General features: G+C 41.6%; 2 protein-coding genes across 8 annotated transcripts in view; one reads left to right on the top strand and one right to left on the bottom strand.

The window, feature by feature from the left end:
* The window catches only part of CPEB3 (cytoplasmic polyadenylation element binding protein 3), a 207,574-nt gene extending 199,957 nt beyond the window's left edge, over positions 1 to 7,617 (top strand). For all 7 annotated transcript variants that reach the window (XM_056130478.1, XM_056130480.1, XM_056130483.1 and 4 more), the window contains one exon: positions 1,968 to 7,617. In XM_056130478.1, coding sequence (XP_055986453.1) covers positions 1,968 to 2,195 — 228 coding nt within the window. In that variant the 3' untranslated portion in view covers positions 2,196 to 7,617. The remainder of the gene's footprint in view (positions 1 to 1,967) is intronic.
* An 8,326-nt stretch (positions 7,618 to 15,943) lies between these two features.
* BTAF1 (B-TFIID TATA-box binding protein associated factor 1) overlaps positions 15,944 to 20,427 on the bottom strand; it is a 101,536-nt gene continuing 97,052 nt past the window's right edge. Inside the window, exons 37-38 of the mRNA XM_056130461.1 lie at positions 19,786 to 19,956; positions 15,944 to 18,260 (exon numbers count right to left, since the gene is read on the bottom strand). Coding sequence (XP_055986436.1) covers positions 18,117 to 18,260; positions 19,786 to 19,956 — 315 coding nt within the window. The 3' untranslated portion in view covers positions 15,944 to 18,116. The remainder of the gene's footprint in view (positions 18,261 to 19,785; positions 19,957 to 20,427) is intronic.

Genomic DNA, 20,427 nt, shown 5'->3' with positions numbered 1-20,427 from the left:
AAACTAAGAAATTTAATCTATAGGGCCAGGCATGGAGCTCGGTGGCTTGTTCTTATGGGCAGACACGGAGTGGCTTTTGACGAGAGGGACATTGTGAAAGCAGTGTTTTGAAATGTCCACATACACAGAAAAGACTGAATTAGGAAGGCCTGGGATTTGGTGGCTCATGGCTTTGCAGCCATTCACCTGCAGGGATGGCCCCCCAGAAGGACTCTGAGGCTCATGAGTGAAGGTGACCCGGGTCACATACTCACCACCTCTGGCCTAGTTCCTTTCCTTTAAGATAAAAACCTTAATGAGGTTCTTTTCCTGAGGATCTGGGCAGGGATTGTGGGAAAATTGCAGTAAACTTTATTATTTCTTGCTTTTGATTTTCCTTTAATACTGCGTTGCTTCATTTCAATTCTAATATCCCCGACACCCTTCCGTCTCCTTCCCCTCAAACCCCCCGCACCACCTCACACCTCACACCTCCTCACAGGGCTGTATGGAAAGCTTACCTCTGTTGAAGCTTCTGGTCCTGGGGCTATTATGGAAGTTAAAGAATAAGGCAGTAGAAAATGTTCCTGCTTGATTTTTTTTTTCTTTTGGGGACCACACCCATTGGTGCTCAGGGGTTATTCCTGCATCTGTGCTCCGGGACTACACCTAGCAGTGCCAGGGAAATTGAACCTCCGTCAGTTGCATGCAAGGCAAATGCCTTCCCCCTGTTCTTTCTGGACACCCCCAAAACTAATACATATTTCTTTGGTTTGGGAACCACATCCAGCAGTTCTCAGGAATCACACTGGCAGGGCTCAGGGGATCATTTAGGATACCAGGGATTGAACCAGGGTTTGGCTGTGTGCAAATCAAGTACTATCTCTCTCAAAATATTTTTAATTATATTCACTTTTACTCAATTTAAATTATATTAGAATTTAAGATATCTACTTAGAATTATACTGTATTAATATTAATACAATGTACAGATGACTCATTCAAATATAAACAGGCAAGCAAATATAATGATTGAGGATAAAAAGGAAAATAATCAGTTTATACTAACAATAAAATTTTAGTGTTATATTTGTTCATTGTTGGAAAACAAAACACCTCATAATTTACTGACTTTTTAAAAACTATGTATTTTGTCTTATTTCTTGTTATTTTCTTTCCTTTTTTTTTTTATTAGATAGCACCTTTTTAACATCTCACTAGTCCCCCATTTTGTCCACCACTCTTCGCTGGCAGAGATTAGTCTTCTGAGAAGCTGCAGCCTTTGGTAGTCTCTTCAGCTTGCCTCACAGCCGTGCCGCTCCTCCTCTCTGGCCTGGGTGTCACTAGGAGTGGTTACTCTCCAAGCGTGTGCCCTACCTCTGTCTACCTCTGGACTCCCCTTCTAGCTTCCTCCCCCAGTATGGTCTTCCTCGTCTCTCACTACCACTAGCCTGGGGGATTTCAGTCCATGAGCGTCCGCCTGGGCTGCCTTAACTCCTCACCAGCACACTTGGAATTCTGTAGACACTGTTAAACTCAAATGTCTGTCTGATTTAGGGGTGGGGAGACCACACTGGGCGGTGCTGCAGGGCCTCTCTTGGCTGTGCTGGGTCAGCCACGGCCACATCTAGGCAAGGACCTTAACCTCTGCTCTCTCTCTAGCTCCACCAAGTCTGCATGTATACATGAGACCCATTTTGCAGGTGTGTGTGTATGTGTGCGTGCGTGTGTGTGTGGGGGGGAGGGTGCCCACTTTACAGGCCTGCAGATAGAGCAAACAGAAGTAGAACATGGTTAAGGATTTGCCCATGAATACACCCCTGGCCAGTCAAGGACATCAACTCGGCACCCTGAGCCCCATCCTTCGTTAGCTGGTTTCAAGCAAGAGACACATCATCTCTTGACTTTGTAAACTTTGAAAAGGAAGAAAAAAAGGAAAGAATAAAAAGAAGCTTTGCTAACCTTTTCCTTTTCCTCTTTGGGTGCAGGTGGAAGTGAAGCCATATGTGCTGGATGATCAGATGTGTGATGAGTGCCAGGGCACGCGCTGTGGTGGGAAGTTTGCCCCATTCTTCTGTGCCAACGTCACCTGTCTGCAGTATTACTGCGAATACTGCTGGGCGAGCATACATTCCCGCGCCGGGCGGGAGTTCCACAAACCGCTGGTGAAGGAGGGAGGCGACCGCCCTCGCCACGTCCCGTTCCGCTGGAGCTGAGCCCAGGGCAGACCCAGCCACAAGTACTGGAGTAGATAACAAAGAGGGAAAAGAGCGGGCACTGCCTCAGGGCTTACAGTGTTCTGGAAATCTGTGCATTTGTTCTCGATTTTTAAAGAAGAAATGGGTCTTTTTATTATTATTTTTCTTCTTCTTCTTCTTCTTTACAGTCATATTACTGAACTCAGTGTCCAGTATAATGCAGAATTGCAGAGTGTATAACGGTACTGATTTGCACTTTGATTCACACCTGTAATGCTTGGTACCTTAATTTCTTCCACCTGATTTCTCACTCGACGGTATGTAGACTACCATTCTCATCAGCAGCCATCAGGTTGATGTCTGTGATATTTTGTTGTTGTTGTGTTGTTTTTCTGATTGTTTTTGAACTGGAGCATGCACTTATTTTCAGAAACTTAGAGAGTCGCCCCTAGGAGAAGACTTACCAAAGGTAATGCTGAGTAGATGGCACATGTAGCAAAAACTTCACAACAATTCAGCAATCATTAGTAGGGGTCATTTAGAGTAAGGATAACCCTTAATGAAAATAAGCCTTTAGTTGCTCTCTGTTTTGACATGTAAGGATACCTCATAAGCTAAATCTTTTTTTTTTCCTTCATGTTTGATTTTTGTTTTGCTGAGGATTTTGGTTAGATCTTTTAGTGTTATGTAAATTTATGCTGCAATAGCTTTTGCTGCTATTAAAATGGTATTAATAATACCATAATACTCTATTCAGGCTAAGGTATCAATTAAAAACAAACCCAACAACACACTTTTGTGATTTAGAATCAGCTGCCGACAGGAGATCAGAATAGATCAGAAAGCCTCAATGGAAGGTCACGATTTCTGACTGCATGTTTACTTAATCAGGTTGCTGCATGCAATAAATTTTATATCCAATGTCTAGTATAACACCTTCCCACAATGCACAAATTAAGAATCTATATAAGCTATAAAATACTGATTTTTTTAAAGGATTTTTTTCATTCAAAGAATCGGTAATGGACTGGAGGAAGGCATGCCTCAGTGAACAGAATGCTTCTGAGATGAGGAAGAGCCCCTACAGAATGCCCCATATTACAACCAATAGAAAACCTAGGTGTAGGATATTCTTAAAGCAAATTTGTGGATGGTAGATGAAGTACTTTGCGGTGCTGTTATATATTGTGCAATTTATTTTATATAGTAAAGTGATTATGTCTAACTGTGATCAAACTTAACTGTTTAAAGCCTCTGTGTCAGACATTAACAAACTTGACGGTTCCTAACTGGTATATTATTAACTAACACATGAGCTCTTAGTTACAATCTCCTAGTGCTTGCACCATTTACATAGCTTCATACCTTGTCCAGAAAACCAAAGAGCTCATCTTAGCTTACAAACACTAGGAATATATACAGTATATAGAGATAAGTTGTCAGATTGACAAACTAGGCACATTTTAAGGAAGTTTTGGGTTGGTAATGCTAAAGAAATGTCTGTACAAACTAGGATGGCCTGGACAGGGCTGGTTGTCTGTGTGAGAAATTAACTACTTAATTCCCTGGATTTATCCTGTAAAGCTTGAATAGAATTAAGACCTGCTAGTACTACCATGGACATTTTTTTAGCATTCACTCTTGGGCCGCAGATAGTAATATATATAAACACACGATGATTGTGAAATTATGTAAATCTTTTTTTTTTTAATCTTCCTATGTTTTGGAATTCGGGGACAATCTGACTGGATATGACACTGCAGAATAGTTTTAAGTTGCTATGTTTTATGTGCTGTGACGTCCTGGTACTGTCTTAAGTTAATATTGCTTGTTTTTTGTTTTGTCATTGTGTTTCTTCAGTGTTCAGTTGCAATTACCAGCTCTCAAGTTATGGTTTGTTTTCAAAAAGGAAAAACAAAATAATAGATAATAGTTTTTTACAGAATTTAAAAAAAAATGCATATTAGAATTCTCCCCTTCTGCGGTTACCTCTGGGCTTTTTGGTAATGATTGCTTTTTTCCAGCCCAGCTGTGGTTTTCTGTTTGTTTGTTTTCTATGTTTGTGGTTTTTTTTCATCTGTACAAGAAATTTTGTTATGCACTACTACTTTTTGTATTCTAGACAGTTTTCAAAAGTTGGCTGAAGATCTGTTTGTTTTAAGGAAAAAGGCATGCTTTCTGACCGACATGATCTTTTGCAATACCTCAATTTTGAAATATAGGAAAGAAAATGATATTTTCTAAGTAAGTTTATTCAGAAAAATATATATTAATTTAATTCTGCAAGAAAAATGATTTAACAGATGGGTAACTTTATTTTTTTCATGCTTATTTGTGTTTTTTGAAAATGAAGAAGTTAGAGCTTTATAACTATAATATAAAAGATCATATCTAACTACAGAAATCTACCTAATTATGTGAAAGAAGCAAAACTTTTTGAAGAAGCACCCCTCCTTTCATGTACTAAAATAACACTGAGATTTAAAAGAAAAAAGAAAAGTTGGAAGATTGTAAAGCATAAGGTGAAAGTGAAGGCAAGAAAAACCTTGTCATAAAGAATAGGCTACAAACAATAAACTCCATTTGGTGCTGAAAGTTGTGAATAGATGGTGGAAACTACTTTCCCTTAATTTGTATATTTATAATCCAGCGTTGATTGTGCTCGACTGACCAGGATTGTGAAAGAGTTCTTCTGTTTGTATTTTTTTAAAGAGAACTTTTTTAGTTTATTAAATTATAACATGTTCCCTTTTGTTTTGTAAATAAATGTGCCCCAAGTTGTTAATGTTATAGTAAAAGAGAGGGTCCTTCAAAAGAAAATTATTTTTTAAAACACAGAGGTGTTCTGACCTGCAACTTGACTGGGAAGGGCCTGGCTGTCACAGGCCCTGTGACTGGGCCCTTTCCTCGATGTGACACTTGAACTAGTCGATTTTTTGAAGGCTAAAACCTAACCTCGACTATTTGTTGTTATGTGCAATACTGTTTGTACTGTTTGTATAAAAAATAGAAAAAAAAAGAAAAGAAAAAAGGCATAAATCTTTATTGCAGATTTATTTTCATTGCAGACTTTAGACATTGTGATTCACTGAAATCATTTTTCTACTGTCAAATATGTACCTTTTCTTCATGCTGGTATTTTTTCAATAGTAATGTAGCCTTTGTACTGAGACAAATTTTCATTGTTATTTTTAGAAAGATTTTTTGCTAAGAAAAAAATTAAACATATTTACATATTTTTCATTTTATTTCGTATTTTCTTTAAGGAGTGCTTTCTCAATCATTAATAGAGTTGTTTCTGGGAGGGACTTTCATATCTGGTCAATGTCATAATATTATTTTGTATTTTTACTTGGAATAAATTAATTTTATGATGCTAATTCTTTAAAAGTTTATTTTTTTCATTTTCAGTTATTTTTTGAAGCTAAAACCTTTGTAATATTGTTACTAAAGTGTCTAGTTTTTTGAAATGCAAAGCTTTATGTATTAACTTGCTGATGTGGTTTACAATAGTGTGACAACGATGAAAATGGTTGGTTCTGTAAAGTGACTGGAAAATGTAATGGATAATTGGGTAATAAAATGACAGAATGAGCATAACATGTGAGATTTGACAAGCCTTTTCCTTTGTTCTAGTGGTTCAGTGTAAGGCTAGGGATGTCGCAGTGCGTTTATACAACACCAGGTGCGGCTAAGTCTGGCCCAATAATCACGTCACCTCTCCTCCAGTCTCACCCATTTTGAAACGTGGCCAGGTCAGCCCAATGATGCTCTGCTTTCTCCCTCTCACTTCATGCGTCCTGTGTGTGTGCTTGAACGCAGGCACGTCTGCTGCCAGCTGCTGTCTCTGTGCCACGCAGTGCCTGGGTCCATCCGAGAATCAGAGGAAGTTGCTGAGAGGACACAGCGGTCTGTGTAGTCAGGCTGGAACCCAAGTGTCTCACCTGTTGCCCCTCATCCGGCTGGCGTGGCACACGAAGGACGCACACTTGGACATCACCTCCGCATCTCGATAGCCTCGAACACCATCCTCCTCCTCCCACCCGTGCTTCTTGTTTGTCCCTTCATGTGGCAGCACATTTTGCCACTCCCAACATGATCTGTGTGCTCTCCTGTTGACTTCCCACACTCACCTCACCTGGAAAGCGTGCATTTAAGGTGGCATGTCATAATGGCACCTAAAATTGAACAGCCACCAGAAAAAAAAAAAACTGCAAAACTGGTGTTGTATAAACAGAAACATCCAACACTTGCTCTAGATTAGATGGTTGTGTTCCTGCTGGTCCTTGATAGCCTCTTCCATACCCTGGGGCCGTGGAGGCGAGGTTATCAATAACTGGAAGAAACACACGTCCAGCGCTGGCTCTTGGGTATACTCTTATGTATTCAGTTTTGTAAATAACCTAGATTAGATCAAGTAGTGATGTAAAATTTTAACTCAAATTGGGTATTAGTGGTTGGAATTTTACATTAACTACAAATAAGTGATTAGGAACAGGAGAAAAGAAATGGGAAAATTCTTGCTTTAGTGGTATAAAGATTATGCTTAGATTTCTGCCTATATCTTGTGTTTTCTAGCTTGTTAGTGAGGCATGGGCTAATGCAGTGTGGACTGCATTCACGCAATTAGCAAATAACTGCTAGTTTTCATTTTATCTCTTAGCAAAAAAAAAAAAACAAAAAAACAAAAAAAAAATTAAAAAAATGGAATTTAACTGGGTAAAGCTCCTATCTAAATATTTGACTATTGTGACATCTCTTCTTGCAAGGTTTGAGTGAAAGACTGTAGTCACAGATTAGTGGGGGGAATAAAAGTATCTTTTTTTGTTAAATCGGCTTATTTGTATGGATTGTTGCTTTTACACCAGTTTGTATGGTATGTCAGCTAACATTTTGTTGTTTTTTTTTTATAATCAAATTTCTTTATCTCAGCTGCAATAGTGTTCCATTTTACCACAGAGTATTTTATAATTAATGCTGTTGACTTTATACCCCAAAATGGATCAAGAAGTGTGATTTGGGGATGTTTAAATTTGTATGACCATAAAGTTAATAGCAACAAGTAGAAAGTTCGGGTGCTACACAGGATATCTGCTCTTCTCTTTTCTGGATACAGTTCTGTTGGGGTATAAAGTATTAGGTATTTGTATTTTTGCTGTCACAATAATCGACATAACTCTAGAGTGTTCACAGCTAAGATCTCTGTATTTGTTTTTCAACTAACAACTAATTTCAAATGTATTGTACCTTTTATTACTTGTTCTCTTAGATTGTTTTTGCTAGTAACTCTTAACTCAGCTTCTGCCTCTGGGCTAGGGCTAATAGTGCTTGTATGGAATCATGGAGCTCAATGCAGCTATTGCTCACAACTGCTTCAACTTTGTAGTTTGGACTTTTTTTTTCTGTAATTACAACTTATTAAATCTAGTTGTATGAAGTACTGACACTTGTCATCCTTTGCATTTGCTGAGGAGGAAGGATGTGAATGGCCCGGGAACAGGCGCTTTGCGGGCTGAGCTTTTGAGGGGAGCGGGGCAGCCTTGACAGCAGCACCTTAACGCTTTCTGACACAAATGGCACTGGGCAGGAGCAATGGTACAGTGGGTAGGGCGCTTGCCTTGCACGTGGCCCATCCTGCCACCACATACGGTCCCCCGAGCCCCGCTCAGAGCCAGGAGTCAGTCCTGAGCAGCATCGGCTGTGGCCCCCAAACCAAACCAAATAGCACCCGTTTCCAGACAAAAGGAAACGATCAAAAGGACGTAGTCAGGGTTTTGGTACCTTATGTTGGACGTGTATCCTGAGGCTCGGTGGAGAGGGAGGTCGCCTTGGGTCGTCAGCACATGCCACCTGACACCAATTTTCAAACTTAAAACCAGGTGGGGCGGTGAGCGGGCGAGTCCACCCCTTCCAGCTCTGACCGGGGGAGCGAATTTGCCAGGTGGGTCCTTTGGAGCCCACCGGGCTCGACTCCTTTCAGAAAAAGGGTCGCGAGGCCACGGCCCGGGTTCGGTTGATTTCGGTGGGGGGTTGCGGCGGCGTCTGGGCCAGGGATCTGACCGACGACACCAAGCGCCTAGACGGGGCGGGGGCGGGTGTCACTGGGGTCCCCCGGGAGGGCTAGATGGGGGGCACCTGTCTCGGAGGGGCATCGGGGGCTCCTCTGATCCCCGTGCTTGGAGTGTGCCTTTACCCTCCCTCTTAGGTCACCCCGAACCCCTAATATACATTGCAACACCGACCTCTCCCCGCAGCCGGCGCCCCCCATGCCTGCCCCCTTTCCCCCGGAGACCCAGGGATGTCGCTGACCCGTCCACATTTGCCGCAGTCCTGCAGGTAAAGGGACCCAGAATCCTGGCGCCGTGCCCCCGACAGGAAGCTGCAGCCTGCATAGAGGGGCGCTGGCTGCGGTGGGCAGTTGCCCCCGGTGGCGCAGTCGGGTCACACTCGGAGCCCTGCTCGCTCTTCCAGTGGGGAGCAGACGCTTGTTCCAGGAAGACGGTTGCACTTGGAGCTACAAGTGGACCCCATTTTCGGGGATCTCAGGCAGACCCCACGGCTGGTCATCTTGCAGTGAACCAGGAGTAAGTAGGTAAGTGAACAGTCCCTTGCCTAAGTAGGTGATGAGCATGTTAAATTTGGGGTTAAGTGTGAAGTATGAGTACCTCGTAAGTACCTCAAAAGGAGTCGCCTCCGCACCTGGACCCTGTCTGAATTAGGAGTGGAGCAGCTCTTTCAAGAAAAGAGCTCAGCACCAGCACACTGCAACAGATCCCCAAGAGGTGAATGCAAGAAGACCCCAATACCATCCAGCTGCCAATTCAGCCTAGAGGGAACAGCCCTGGGTTGGGTGTAGCTCTATGGAGAGAGAATTTGGCTGGTGCGGCATCTGGGGTTTCTGGTTTGCCATTTGGTTTGGGGGAGGGGGGTTGGTTTTTGGCGGGGATCACACCCAGCGATGCCTAGGGCTTACACCTGGCACTAGGAATTACTCCTGTCACTGCTTGGGGACCATAAGGAGTATTGGGGATTGAACCCCGGCCAGCTGCATGCAAGGCAAGCACCCTACCCTCTATACTATCTCTCCCTGAAAGGCCTGTCTTCTGACAATTGTGACTTAGAAGTCCCTGTACAAACCGACAGATAAATGTTCGGGAGAAAAGACAATTTATTCACCTGCCTCTGCCGGCACAAATGAAGGGGGCCTCTATAATTTCAGATTAGGGATTAGACTTTGGGGAGAGAAAAGGACAGAAATGGTTTCTATGGGAAGATCAAGTGGTTAGGTGGGGCCGGGGGCGGGGGGAGAGAAGGGGAGAGACTAGCAGATGTTCAGGGGAAAACAGTGGGTGGTGAGGAAGTTGGTACAGGTGTCAACTCTGGTGGGTAGGGAATTCACCATGTTCAGGTCACAGAAACACCCCAGAATAGCGTTTGAGAGCCTCTCTCATTTCTGCCTGTAGACAGAAGAGCAAAGCCCCAGGAAAGCTTCTGTTAGCGTCAAATATTCAGTATCTTAGTCCTCTTCAGGGCCCAGGGTCTCCATAGCTCATTGGAGGTTCTGTCTTCCTTCTGCCCTGGAACGGGGATGTAGAGGGAACAGCCCTGGGTTGGGTGTAGCTCTATGGAGAGAGAATTTGGCTGGTGCGGCATCAGCTTCATTTACTTTTCCTCAGCCCTGGCACGGCCACTCCCTGTCCTGTCACTGTCTTTGTGGCTGTTCCTGGTGAAGCCTCTGGTTAAGAAGATGGCTTGAAGTGAATAGTTCACTGTAAGGCAAACTTTCCAATTTGCCCTTTTTCATGCAGGCTCAAATCAAAGGACTTATCTTGGTAAATGACAAAATAACTCCCAGGGCTTGTTGTGGTCTCTTTTGGGGTGGGCAAAGCTCCTTTGCTTGTTGTCATTTCTCACCTCTTAAACCAGAATGCAGAGCCAGAAGTGGAGCCCAAGTGGTAGAGCACAAGACTTGAGTTGTCCTGAGTGTCACATAACCCCACCCGTGGTCTAGCCCTGATGACCCCAGCACTGCACTGCTGAGGTCCACAAAGAATGATCCTAGGCACCACCCCAACACACAATATATATATGAGGCTCCCATTAGGTACATAAAGAATAAAACCAAAATATAATTTCAGTACATACCCACAAGAATGATAAAAAGACAGATTACCAAATGTTAGTGGGGGATCCTGACAAGAAGTGGCAAAAGTATAAAGTGATGTGGCCATTTTTAGAAAAGTGTCTTCAGGAACTATCCTGTGACTCAGCTTCTCACAGGAACGTGAGAAACAGAAATACATAATATGTTCTAGAGACTTACAAGGATGATCTGAGCAGCAGAGTCCATTAGCCCAAATTAGCTCTCCCAAATGCATCATTAGACCACTTCGAAGGACCCAGAGAGAATTAGTAGATGCAGATAAATGCTATGTTACAGATTTCACTCATCCTTGATCCAAAGAGCACACTTGAAAGAACACATTCTTTTTTTTCCCCCTGGCTTTGGGGCCACACCTGGCAATGCTCAGGGTTACTCATGGCTCTGTACTCAGGGATCATTCCTGATGGTGCTCTGGGGACCATCAGAGTAATGACAGCAGTGGATCCTCAAACAGTACTAATCTATTCCAATCTATTCTAGCTCTGGTAGTCCTCCCCCACCCCCCACCGAGTTTATCTTTTTCCTTTGAGCTTATCGTCTACATCCAACTATCTACTCTGTATCTCTATTTTGATATGTTAGGGTAGCTCAAGTTTATTCTTTTTTTTTTTTTTTTGCTTTTCTTTTGGTGGGGGGTCACACTCAGCGATGCACAGGGGTTACTCCTGGCTCATGCACTCAGGAATCATTCCTGGCGGTGCTAAGGGGGGGCCCATATGGGATGCTGGGAATGGAACGTGGGTCAGCCGTGTGCAAGGCAAACGCCCTACCTGCTGTGCTATCGCTCCAGCCCCTATTGAGATAATTCTAGACTTACTCCCCTTCCCTAATTCATTCCTCCTTAATCTTCTATATATCTTCATGGCACCATGCAAAAATCAAGACCAGAACACACTTGGTTTTGTTACTATAAGCAGGGTGACATTGATTTGACTGGGATAAAAAATGGCAGGATCTGATGAAAATTAAAGGTCAAGGGCTAACTTTAGCACTTGTAGATGGTGAGGAGTTCCAAATCACTCTGGGTGTTACAGGAAGTCATCCTGAATAGGATTGGCAGAACACTAGATGAAGGACAACCATGTGAGCAAGCAGGGTTCCGCAAAGGATTCAGCACCATCGACCATATCCACACAATAACCAAGCTCACTGAGGTTTCTCGGGAGTTCAAGATGCCGCTCTGCTTAACGTTCATTGATTTAAAGAAGGCCTTTGATTCTGTTGAGACGGAAGCGGTCATTGAAGCCCTAGCCAATCAGGGCATTCAAGCCCAATACATCAGGATCCTCCGTGAGCTGTATTGCGGATTCACTACCAGGATCTCACCATTCTACAAAGAAGTGATCGTTGATGTCAAGAGAGGGGTGCGGCAGGGTGATACCATTTCACCAAAACTCTTCAGTGCCACCCTCGAGAACATCATGCGACGACTGGAATGGGAAGGAATGGGAGTGAAGATAGATGGTCGGCAACTACACCACCTCCGCTTTGCTGATGACATTGTTTTAATAACACCAAACATCAGCCAAGCGGCACAAATGCTGGCTGACTTTGACCGTGAGTGTGGAAAGGTAGGACTACAGCTGAATCTTACGAAGACAATGTTTATGAGAAACAGCCTTGTTCCTGACGCCCCATTCGCTCTCAATGGAACGACCATCTCCGAATGCAACAGCTATGTGTACCTAGGTCGAGAGGTCAACATGACAAATGACCTGGTACCCGAGCTGCGCAGGAGGAAGAGAGCGGCTTGGAACGCCTTCAAGAACGTCGAAGAAATAGCTAAGAGGACGAAGAACCTCCGGCTCCGGGCACATCTCTTTGATTCCACTGTTCTTCCTGCATTAACATATGCCTCAGAGACCTGGGCCCTACGCAAACAAGATGAGAACGCCATTCAGGTCTCCCAAAGAAGAATAGAAAGAGCTATGCTTGGAATATCACGTTTCACTCAAATGAGAGAAAGAATCCGGAGTTCTGACATCCGTCGATGATCAAGAATCAGGGACGCTGTCTCATTTGCCACGGTGTCAAAAATCAGATGGGCTGGTCACGTAATGAGATTTAAAGACGACCGTTGGACTAGAGCTGTTACTGATTGGATTCCACGGGATGTCAAGAGACCGCGTGGCCGCCCACCTACCAGATGGTCAGACTTCTTTGTCAAGATCATGAACGATCGGTTTGAGGCCCTCCATGTTCCCGGAGCGAAGAGATGCCATTGGGCTACACTAGCACGCGACAGGGACAAATGGAGACGTTACTGGCGCCCGCTCGAGCAAATCGACGACTAACGGGAAGTTAAGTGATAAGTGATTAAGTTACAGGAAGCTACAGGAGGATTTGACAAGCAGGATGACTAACTAGAACACAACACAGAGAGTAAACTCTCTGGATGAAACTAGAGGAGCAGCATATATACATGAATAGTGGAGGTGACGTGTGTGTGTGTGTGTGTGTGTGTGTGTGTGTGTGTGTGTGTGTGTGTATGTGTGTGTGTTGGAGTATGTATTTTGAAGTTAGAGACAGCAGATAATGGATTGGATGTAGGGCTGTGAAAAATAGATATTAATCTATTAGGAGCGATAGCACGACGGTAGGACGTTTGCCTTGCACGCAGCCAGCCCAGCCGAGCCGGGTTCGATTCCTCCGCCCTTCTCTGAGAGCCCGGCAAGCTACTGAGAAGAGTATCTTGCCTGCATGGCAAAGCCTGGCAAGCTACCGGCGACGTATTCGATATGCCAAACAAAGTAACAATAAGTCTCAAAATGGAGACGTTACTGGGTCCACTCGAGCAAAATCAATGAACAATGGGAGGACAGTGACTCTATTAGGGGTCAGGTAAATCAATCAAATGACTAGAGAACATGTCTTGATTGTGTGTGGCCCTAAGCACCACTGAACCTGAGCAGCTGTGAGTGATACCTGGGTGTACACACAAACATACACAGAGTCCAGAGAGAGCTTAATGGGATAGGGATCATGATTTGCATGTAGGAGGCCTAGCTTCAATCCTCAGCACCCTATTGTCTGCCAAGTACTGCTGGTGGCAACCTCTGAACTCTATGCCAGGAAAAGCCCCTGAGACTATTATGTTGTGTTCTGGTCTAAAATTTTTTTTTAAAGGAGGAGAGCTAGTGATCAGAGGTGTATGCCTTCCATGTATAGGGACCCAAGTTCAATAGCTAGGACCGAGTACCCATCTGAGCATTGCTATGCTAAGCCTAAGAAACACAGCATCAAACACTGAACCATCAGGGTCCGTGAACTAGTACAGTGGGTAGCGTGCTTACCATGCACTCAGCTAACCTGGTCTCAAATCCCAGCACCCCATATGGTTTTCCTGAGCACTGTTGGGAGTGGCCCAAATGCAAAAATAAATAACCAAAACCACCGAATCATCTGCTGGACCCTCTTGAGCACTGCTTGGGAGCACCTCTCCCACCAAAGGAAGAAATATAGGTATGTCAAAGGTGACTTTGATTGACAAGCAGGATGTCAAGGATCTTCCATTTGACAAGGATCTTCCATTTCCTTTGGAACCTCCATTAGGTGTACATTGAATTCTCTCACTCTGATTTTTGCCCATTTTTCATTTTTTTCTATCAGTTACTTCATCTTGATGATTTTGTAAGATTGCAAGTTCATAAATTATTCAACAAATGACATTTAAATACATCAAGTTTTCAATTCCAGTAACTTTCCATTTATTGGATCCTTTTCCAAATATGCCTCATCTTTTACAGTGCTGTCATTTTTATATCTATTATTTTGCTTTTCAGATCATTCTTTATGCATTCTTAAGAGTACTAACTCTGTACCTGCTAGCTTTTCTTTTCAGTAATTTATTACAGCTTAAAGACTGTTTGCATGTGTATGCACACATGCGTGTAGTAAGCTTGATCTTAAACTCTCCCAAGAGGACAATCCTACGGGACCCGATCTGAAACTGTTTCCAGAGAACAGTTTGATATTTGCTTCTGCTAGGAACCAAACTTCTGTTATTTTCCTGTCAGTCCTACAGTATTTGTTTTTTTTCTTTTTTTCTTAGTGAAACACCATGAAGTACAGTTATAGACTTATAAATTTTTGTGCTTGGGTTTCAGTTATACAATGATCAAGTGCCCATCCCTCCACCAGTGCTCGTCATCCATCACCACGGGTTCCAGCATCCCCCCACCCCCCATCCCCCCGTCCCATCCTGCCTCTGTGGCAGGGTATTCCCCCTTGTTCTCTCTCTCTTCTTTTGGGTACTGTGTTTTGCAAGAGAGGCATTGAGTGGCAATCATGTTTGGTCTGTAGTCTACTTTCAGCATGCTTCTCCCACCCTGGGAGGGTCCTCACAACACCCTTTATTTGGTGCTCTCTTCTCTGAGCTTCCTTTTCACCTAGCACGTGTGGCTGGCCTTCCAGTCATGGAGCAAAATTCCTGGTACTAATCTCAGCCATTCCTGGGTGTTATCTACAGTATCTATTTAAATAAAACCAGACCCTAAACTGACCTGTGGTAAAGATGGCCTGGAATTCTAACTTCTCATGATTAGTATGTTTCTAGGCTCCGATACAGTTTGGTTAGTCCTGGTTCAATACATAAACTCTTCGTGGTTTATGGGAGGGATTGTTATAGTTTTATTTTCTCCTGCCAAGTCTCATTCCTACAACAGAAATAAAAAGCTCAGCTTTGATATTCAACAGAACATCACTAGTCTGAGAGAAGAAACTGGTAGGAACCTGCTCTCTGAGGTGCTGACTGCTTTGTGTGAAAAGCAAACACTCAAGAACTTTATTATAACTGGCTTACAACTCAAGTTTTACGGGTTCAAACTAAGAGCTCTAGGTTAGATCCCTGGCAGGTCTATCACGTGGTCCCCTCTTCTCCAAACCAAATCCATCACAAAAAGAAGGTATTCCTAAAATCAATGGGGGAGAGCGTGCCGCATGCAGGAGGAAGGCAGGCATAAGACTACACCCAGGGGTTACTCCTAGTTCTGCACTCAGGAATCACTACTGGCAGGAATATGGGGTGTTAGAGAATGAACCTGGGTTGGCCACATGCAAAGCAAATGCCCTACCTGTGGTGTTATCTAGCCCTCTAAAATCAATTTTAGACTCTGTTGATGCCAGTGTATATTCTGGGAAATTAAGATATCCCCCGCCTTTTTTTCTGGGGGGGGGGGGGCGGGTGGGTGGGTTGGGCAATACCTTACTATAATCAGGGTTCATTCCTGGTGGTACTTGGGACTTTATGTGGTACCACAGATCAAAACAAGGCAAGTGCCTTAATTCCTGTACTATCTCTCTGGCCTGACTAAAGTTTTCTAAAATGCAGTATTTTAATGGAGGACATGCAGTGCTGGAGATCAAACTCAGGACGTTGGGCATGCTTGAGTCATTTCCCTGGTGCATCCGGTTTAAGGTTTTTCAACATACAGTTCAATTTCCCATTATCCATTATTATTAAGCTAGTACTTTAAATGGATCACTTAATTGACAAATACAGATTTGTATGTTTTCTTTATTGGAAATTTGGAATGTGTGATTTCATTTTTCACAACGCAAAAGGCTTCTCAGATGTTGTAATCATACAATTTTCTTCCGGTGACCTCTTTTCCCAATCTTAAGAAACCGCTATTTTCCTGAGAATATTTAATAATACATAAAACTTAAACTACCAAAACACCTGACTTCCCAGATTGGTTCTTGCAAATGGGAAGAATCATATAGAATTTAAACTATTAATTACTATGAGCTCTGGTAAGTAGCTGGGTTACAGAAATAGTAAATACCAAAACACAGACATAGCAACTCCATTCAGGATGAGAGTACAAAGGTTAAGGCACTTGTCTTGCACGCACTGACTCCAGTTGGTTCCTGATAGCACGTATCTCCCTACTTGAACACTGAATCTCTGAGCACAGACCAGAACAGCCCCTGAGCACTGCTGGGTGTGATCCCCAAACAAAAATAAAATTCCACTCAGACATACCTGGCTCAGCCACCCAGTGTTATGTATAACATAAATTAAGAATTGTGGGGGAGAGAGGGAAAACACATGAGCTGGGGGCTAATTCTATGCTCTATGTGTGGGGAACCACACATGAGAGAGACTGAACCCAGGATTATCGAATACCAAGTATGCACTCAATCCCATTGTGAAATCTCTCGTGCCTATGATCAAAGCCTGATATACAGTTTCCTTTTGATATTCTACAAATGAATGTATATCCTACACACAATAAATAATCATTTAACTAAAAAAGATGACACAATTTTTTAGAATTTTATATGTGAACTAATTTACTGCTGATTCTAGTTCTAATTTCCTACAAATAATACAGTTGCATGTTTTAGAGTTTCAATCTTATATTTTATTCTTTATGGAATGCTAGGTTTAATGTTACAGTAGGGCTGTCAAAGCTATTGAAATGTGACAATATCCATATCTAAATTTTTAGAACAGTGAACAATGTAACTTGAATGATTTTAAACAAGTTATTTTACAGTTGAGGTCTGACAGTTTTTAAACCAATGCCTATGTGGATGGCCAGCCACAAACCATGGGGATATGTATCATCTGTACATGTATATACAAATATATCCCTTCCCTATATGTATATATATATGCACACAGGCATGTATTAATTTATGTGGGAAATTTATAAAATTATATACACATACTTGCACACCTATATACATTGATCAACCCTCCCTACTGAGCTCATTTTCTAACACTAATCTGTTTCATATCCAATTACTGCCATCCAGTATACATGATTTTAATGCCAGTGCCAATAACAAGCACCTTTTACAGAATAGGTACTTCTGTGCATATAGATATTTATGAATTTTGGGTGTTTATGAATGTTTGTGTACACAAAGGAATTGTGTCTCCCTCTTAAGTTTCAATCATGCATTACTATAATAAACAGTCTTCACCATAGGTTTTGGAAGTCTAAACAGTGTAAAATCTACTTCTGGAAAACTGTATAGGTTCATAGTTACAAAAAAATATATTATATATATGTATATATATATGATTGAAACCTATTGAGTACATCTGTTCTCGGAATCTGGCTATATCCTAGCCATTAGATAAATTAAAAAACACACCCTCTTACTAGGATGTTATATAGCCTTAAATAGACCATTACCTGTATTTAGAATAATTGATATAGTTTAAAAGTTGACAAAATGATGTTAAAGATTTGAAAAACACTATGTATCTGCATTAAATATATAAAGGTTTCCACCAAGGGTCTGGTTCAATTCATTGTCTAATATTTTCATATTCCAAGAGTGACCAATATTGTAGTCATTATTCTTAAAATTATGGCTCATTAAGGCTTTATAGAAAAAAAGCCCTGCATTTGATTATTTATTAAAAAAACAAATTCTATTTTAAAGAAAAAAATGTACATGAACACGAACGTACTCATGGATATTATCCTATACAAAGTCACTAAGTAAAGATAAGAGGTTCGTTCCCAGTGAGAACACCTCATGGTAGCACATGTAAACCTGGTTTGGTTCCTCTGCTCTGCAGTTATTCAGCATGTAAAATTTAAATAATTTCACATTAACATTTAAATTTAATACAGTGCAAATATTTGAGAATAACTTGTTTCCCCCAGTGAAACAAGAACCAGCGTTATGCTGAATATTCTTCAGACCTATTTACACACTGAGCTAAAAGTTCACAATAAACTTTGAAATTTGCTGAATATCAGCAGAAATGTAACTGAACTAGCAGCAATTGCATTTACAATATTTGTTAGTTACTTTAAAGAATGCATAAAATTTTCTAGGCTGTACTCCGAATCATATTGTTCTTGATCCCAAAGATCGCTCAGGTTTTCAAGAATTGATTTCATGCTTGCTCTCCCAGAAGTAGAGGCATCAGCTTTTTCTGCTTTGCCATCCTTAAGAAAATTAACAGAGACAAAACAAAAGATTAACTCAAGAAATCATGCCTTCCTTTAAAATAGCACACTTGTTTTTAACTCAAGTCAACAAAATCAACACACTTCAAGTAATAGGGAAGTTCATCTCCCTAGCTAGAAGTCAGCATGGATTCCTAAGAACAATGATATTTTCTTACATAACCAAAATACAAAGATCAAAACAAGAGAATTTATTTAATGTTGATACATTTGAAATGATCTTACAGTCTATATTCAATGTTTGCTAACTGTTAATGAGATAGTTTTTTTGGTGATGATTTTTGCTTTTCCCTAAAGCACTGTTGTGCCCACTGAAAGTAACCCAAAAGAATATATACATATATATGGGGGAATGGGAGGTGGGGGCAGGGGACAAGAAAATAACCCCCCAAAATATATATGTGTATATGTGTGTATGTGTGTATACATATATATATATGTATATATATATATATGGGGGATGGGAGGTGAGGGCAAGGAACAGACCACTTGACGTATGCCAGCATACCTGGCAATGCTCAGGGGACTAACTACATACCTTGATGGGGATCAAACCAGGGTTGGTTGTGCGCAAGGCAATGCTTTAACCCCTGAACTATCCCGTTTGTTCCAAAGGAATATTTTTCAAACATAATAAAAGGTATCTGATGGTGGGGCCAGAGTGATAGTACAGTGGGTAGAGTTTGTCGTGCAAATGGCCTAGCCAGATTCAAACCCTGGCACCCTATATGTCCTTCAAGCCCCACTAGGAGTGATCTCTGAATGCAGAGCAAAAAGTAAACCCTGAACACTTCTAGGTATGTCCCCAAAACAAATAAAAACATTATCTGATGGCATGAAACAGTACAAATAAATAAGTAAAGATTATTTGCTGACAAGAATCTATGCTTGACCCTTTTTTGAGGGGATGTGGGAGGTGGGGGGGAGGAACAAGATGGTTATACATATCTTATACTTTAAACCTTACATGCGTGATTAAAGAATCTTCCTCCATTCTGGCCATCTCTTGGGGGACAAATATGCTATACGAGAGGGCTGTGTGGAAAAGCTCATGATATGCATGCATGAGGCCCTAGTCTGATCTTGTCCCACAGGGGGGAAAAAAGGTAATTAAAATATTAAAATACAACACAATATCACAACCAGACCTAATATTCTAAATTTTGCTCACCAGAGTACAGAAGAACCACTTCAAATTTGAACATTACAATTCTGTTATATAACAAGTTCAATTAATGCTATTTCTTAAAAGGTTCTAACTTAATTGGCCTATTGTTCTTTAAGTGAACAAACAGAACACACCCCCAATCATGCACAAGGCTACTACTGTGCCTCCCCCAATCATGCCAGCACCTCTAGCCAGCGGACACTATCAGCCACTTTGGGAAACACTGGTTGGTCTAGTGGATAGGAAGTGAATTCTGTTGCTGTTTCCTTTTATACTTTCTCCCAGCAGTCCAAATCTGTGAACTCATTAAAAAAGTAAATTGTGTCAGTTATTTACCTTATCAAGAGTGAAAAGGTCAAGAAGCTGATCAGTACCCATACTCTGCAAACTAGAATTCTCTTGGCTAATAACAGTATTCGCTATGTTCATCTTGAATTTTTGCAAACCCATTATTTTCTCTTCCAATGTTCCTCTGGTTATCAATCGATACACATTAACCACTCGTTTCTAGAGAAAAAGAAGCAATTTTAGCACAAATAGATAAAAGATAAAATAGATAAAATGAACTCTAATGTTCACTAAGTCAGAAGGCTTGCATACTTGTACTGAGTATTTCATTAAGACCGGACTTTTCTTTATCTGGCTCATACACTAAAACTGTCTGCAGAGAATCTGAGTACGAGAAATAGTGTCGCAGGTTTTTTTTTTTAAACCTAAGTACCTTATTTAAAATATGCAGAAGGGTGGAGGTATGGGTGGTGGATCATTGTATGACTGAAACCCAATTATGAACAGCTTTGTAATGGTCTATTTCAAGGATATACAACTAAAAATTTTTTTTTAAAAAGTCATGTCAAGTTCATGCCCACTTAAATCAGCTTAATCAATGCTGAATAGCAGTACTCCTACATTAAAACAATAACAATAATAATAGTAGTAAATAAAACAGGAAGAAGTGGTACCAGAGAATTTAGTGAC

The sequence above is a fragment of the Sorex fumeus genome, unplaced genomic scaffold, assembly GCF_029834395.1.
Source record: "Sorex fumeus unplaced genomic scaffold, SorFum_2.1 ptg000078l, whole genome shotgun sequence".
NCBI classification, from domain to species: domain Eukaryota; kingdom Metazoa; phylum Chordata; class Mammalia; order Eulipotyphla; family Soricidae; genus Sorex; species Sorex fumeus.
The sequence above is the reverse complement of the archived record's forward strand: the minus strand, read 5'-3'. Positions and strand labels throughout refer to the sequence as shown.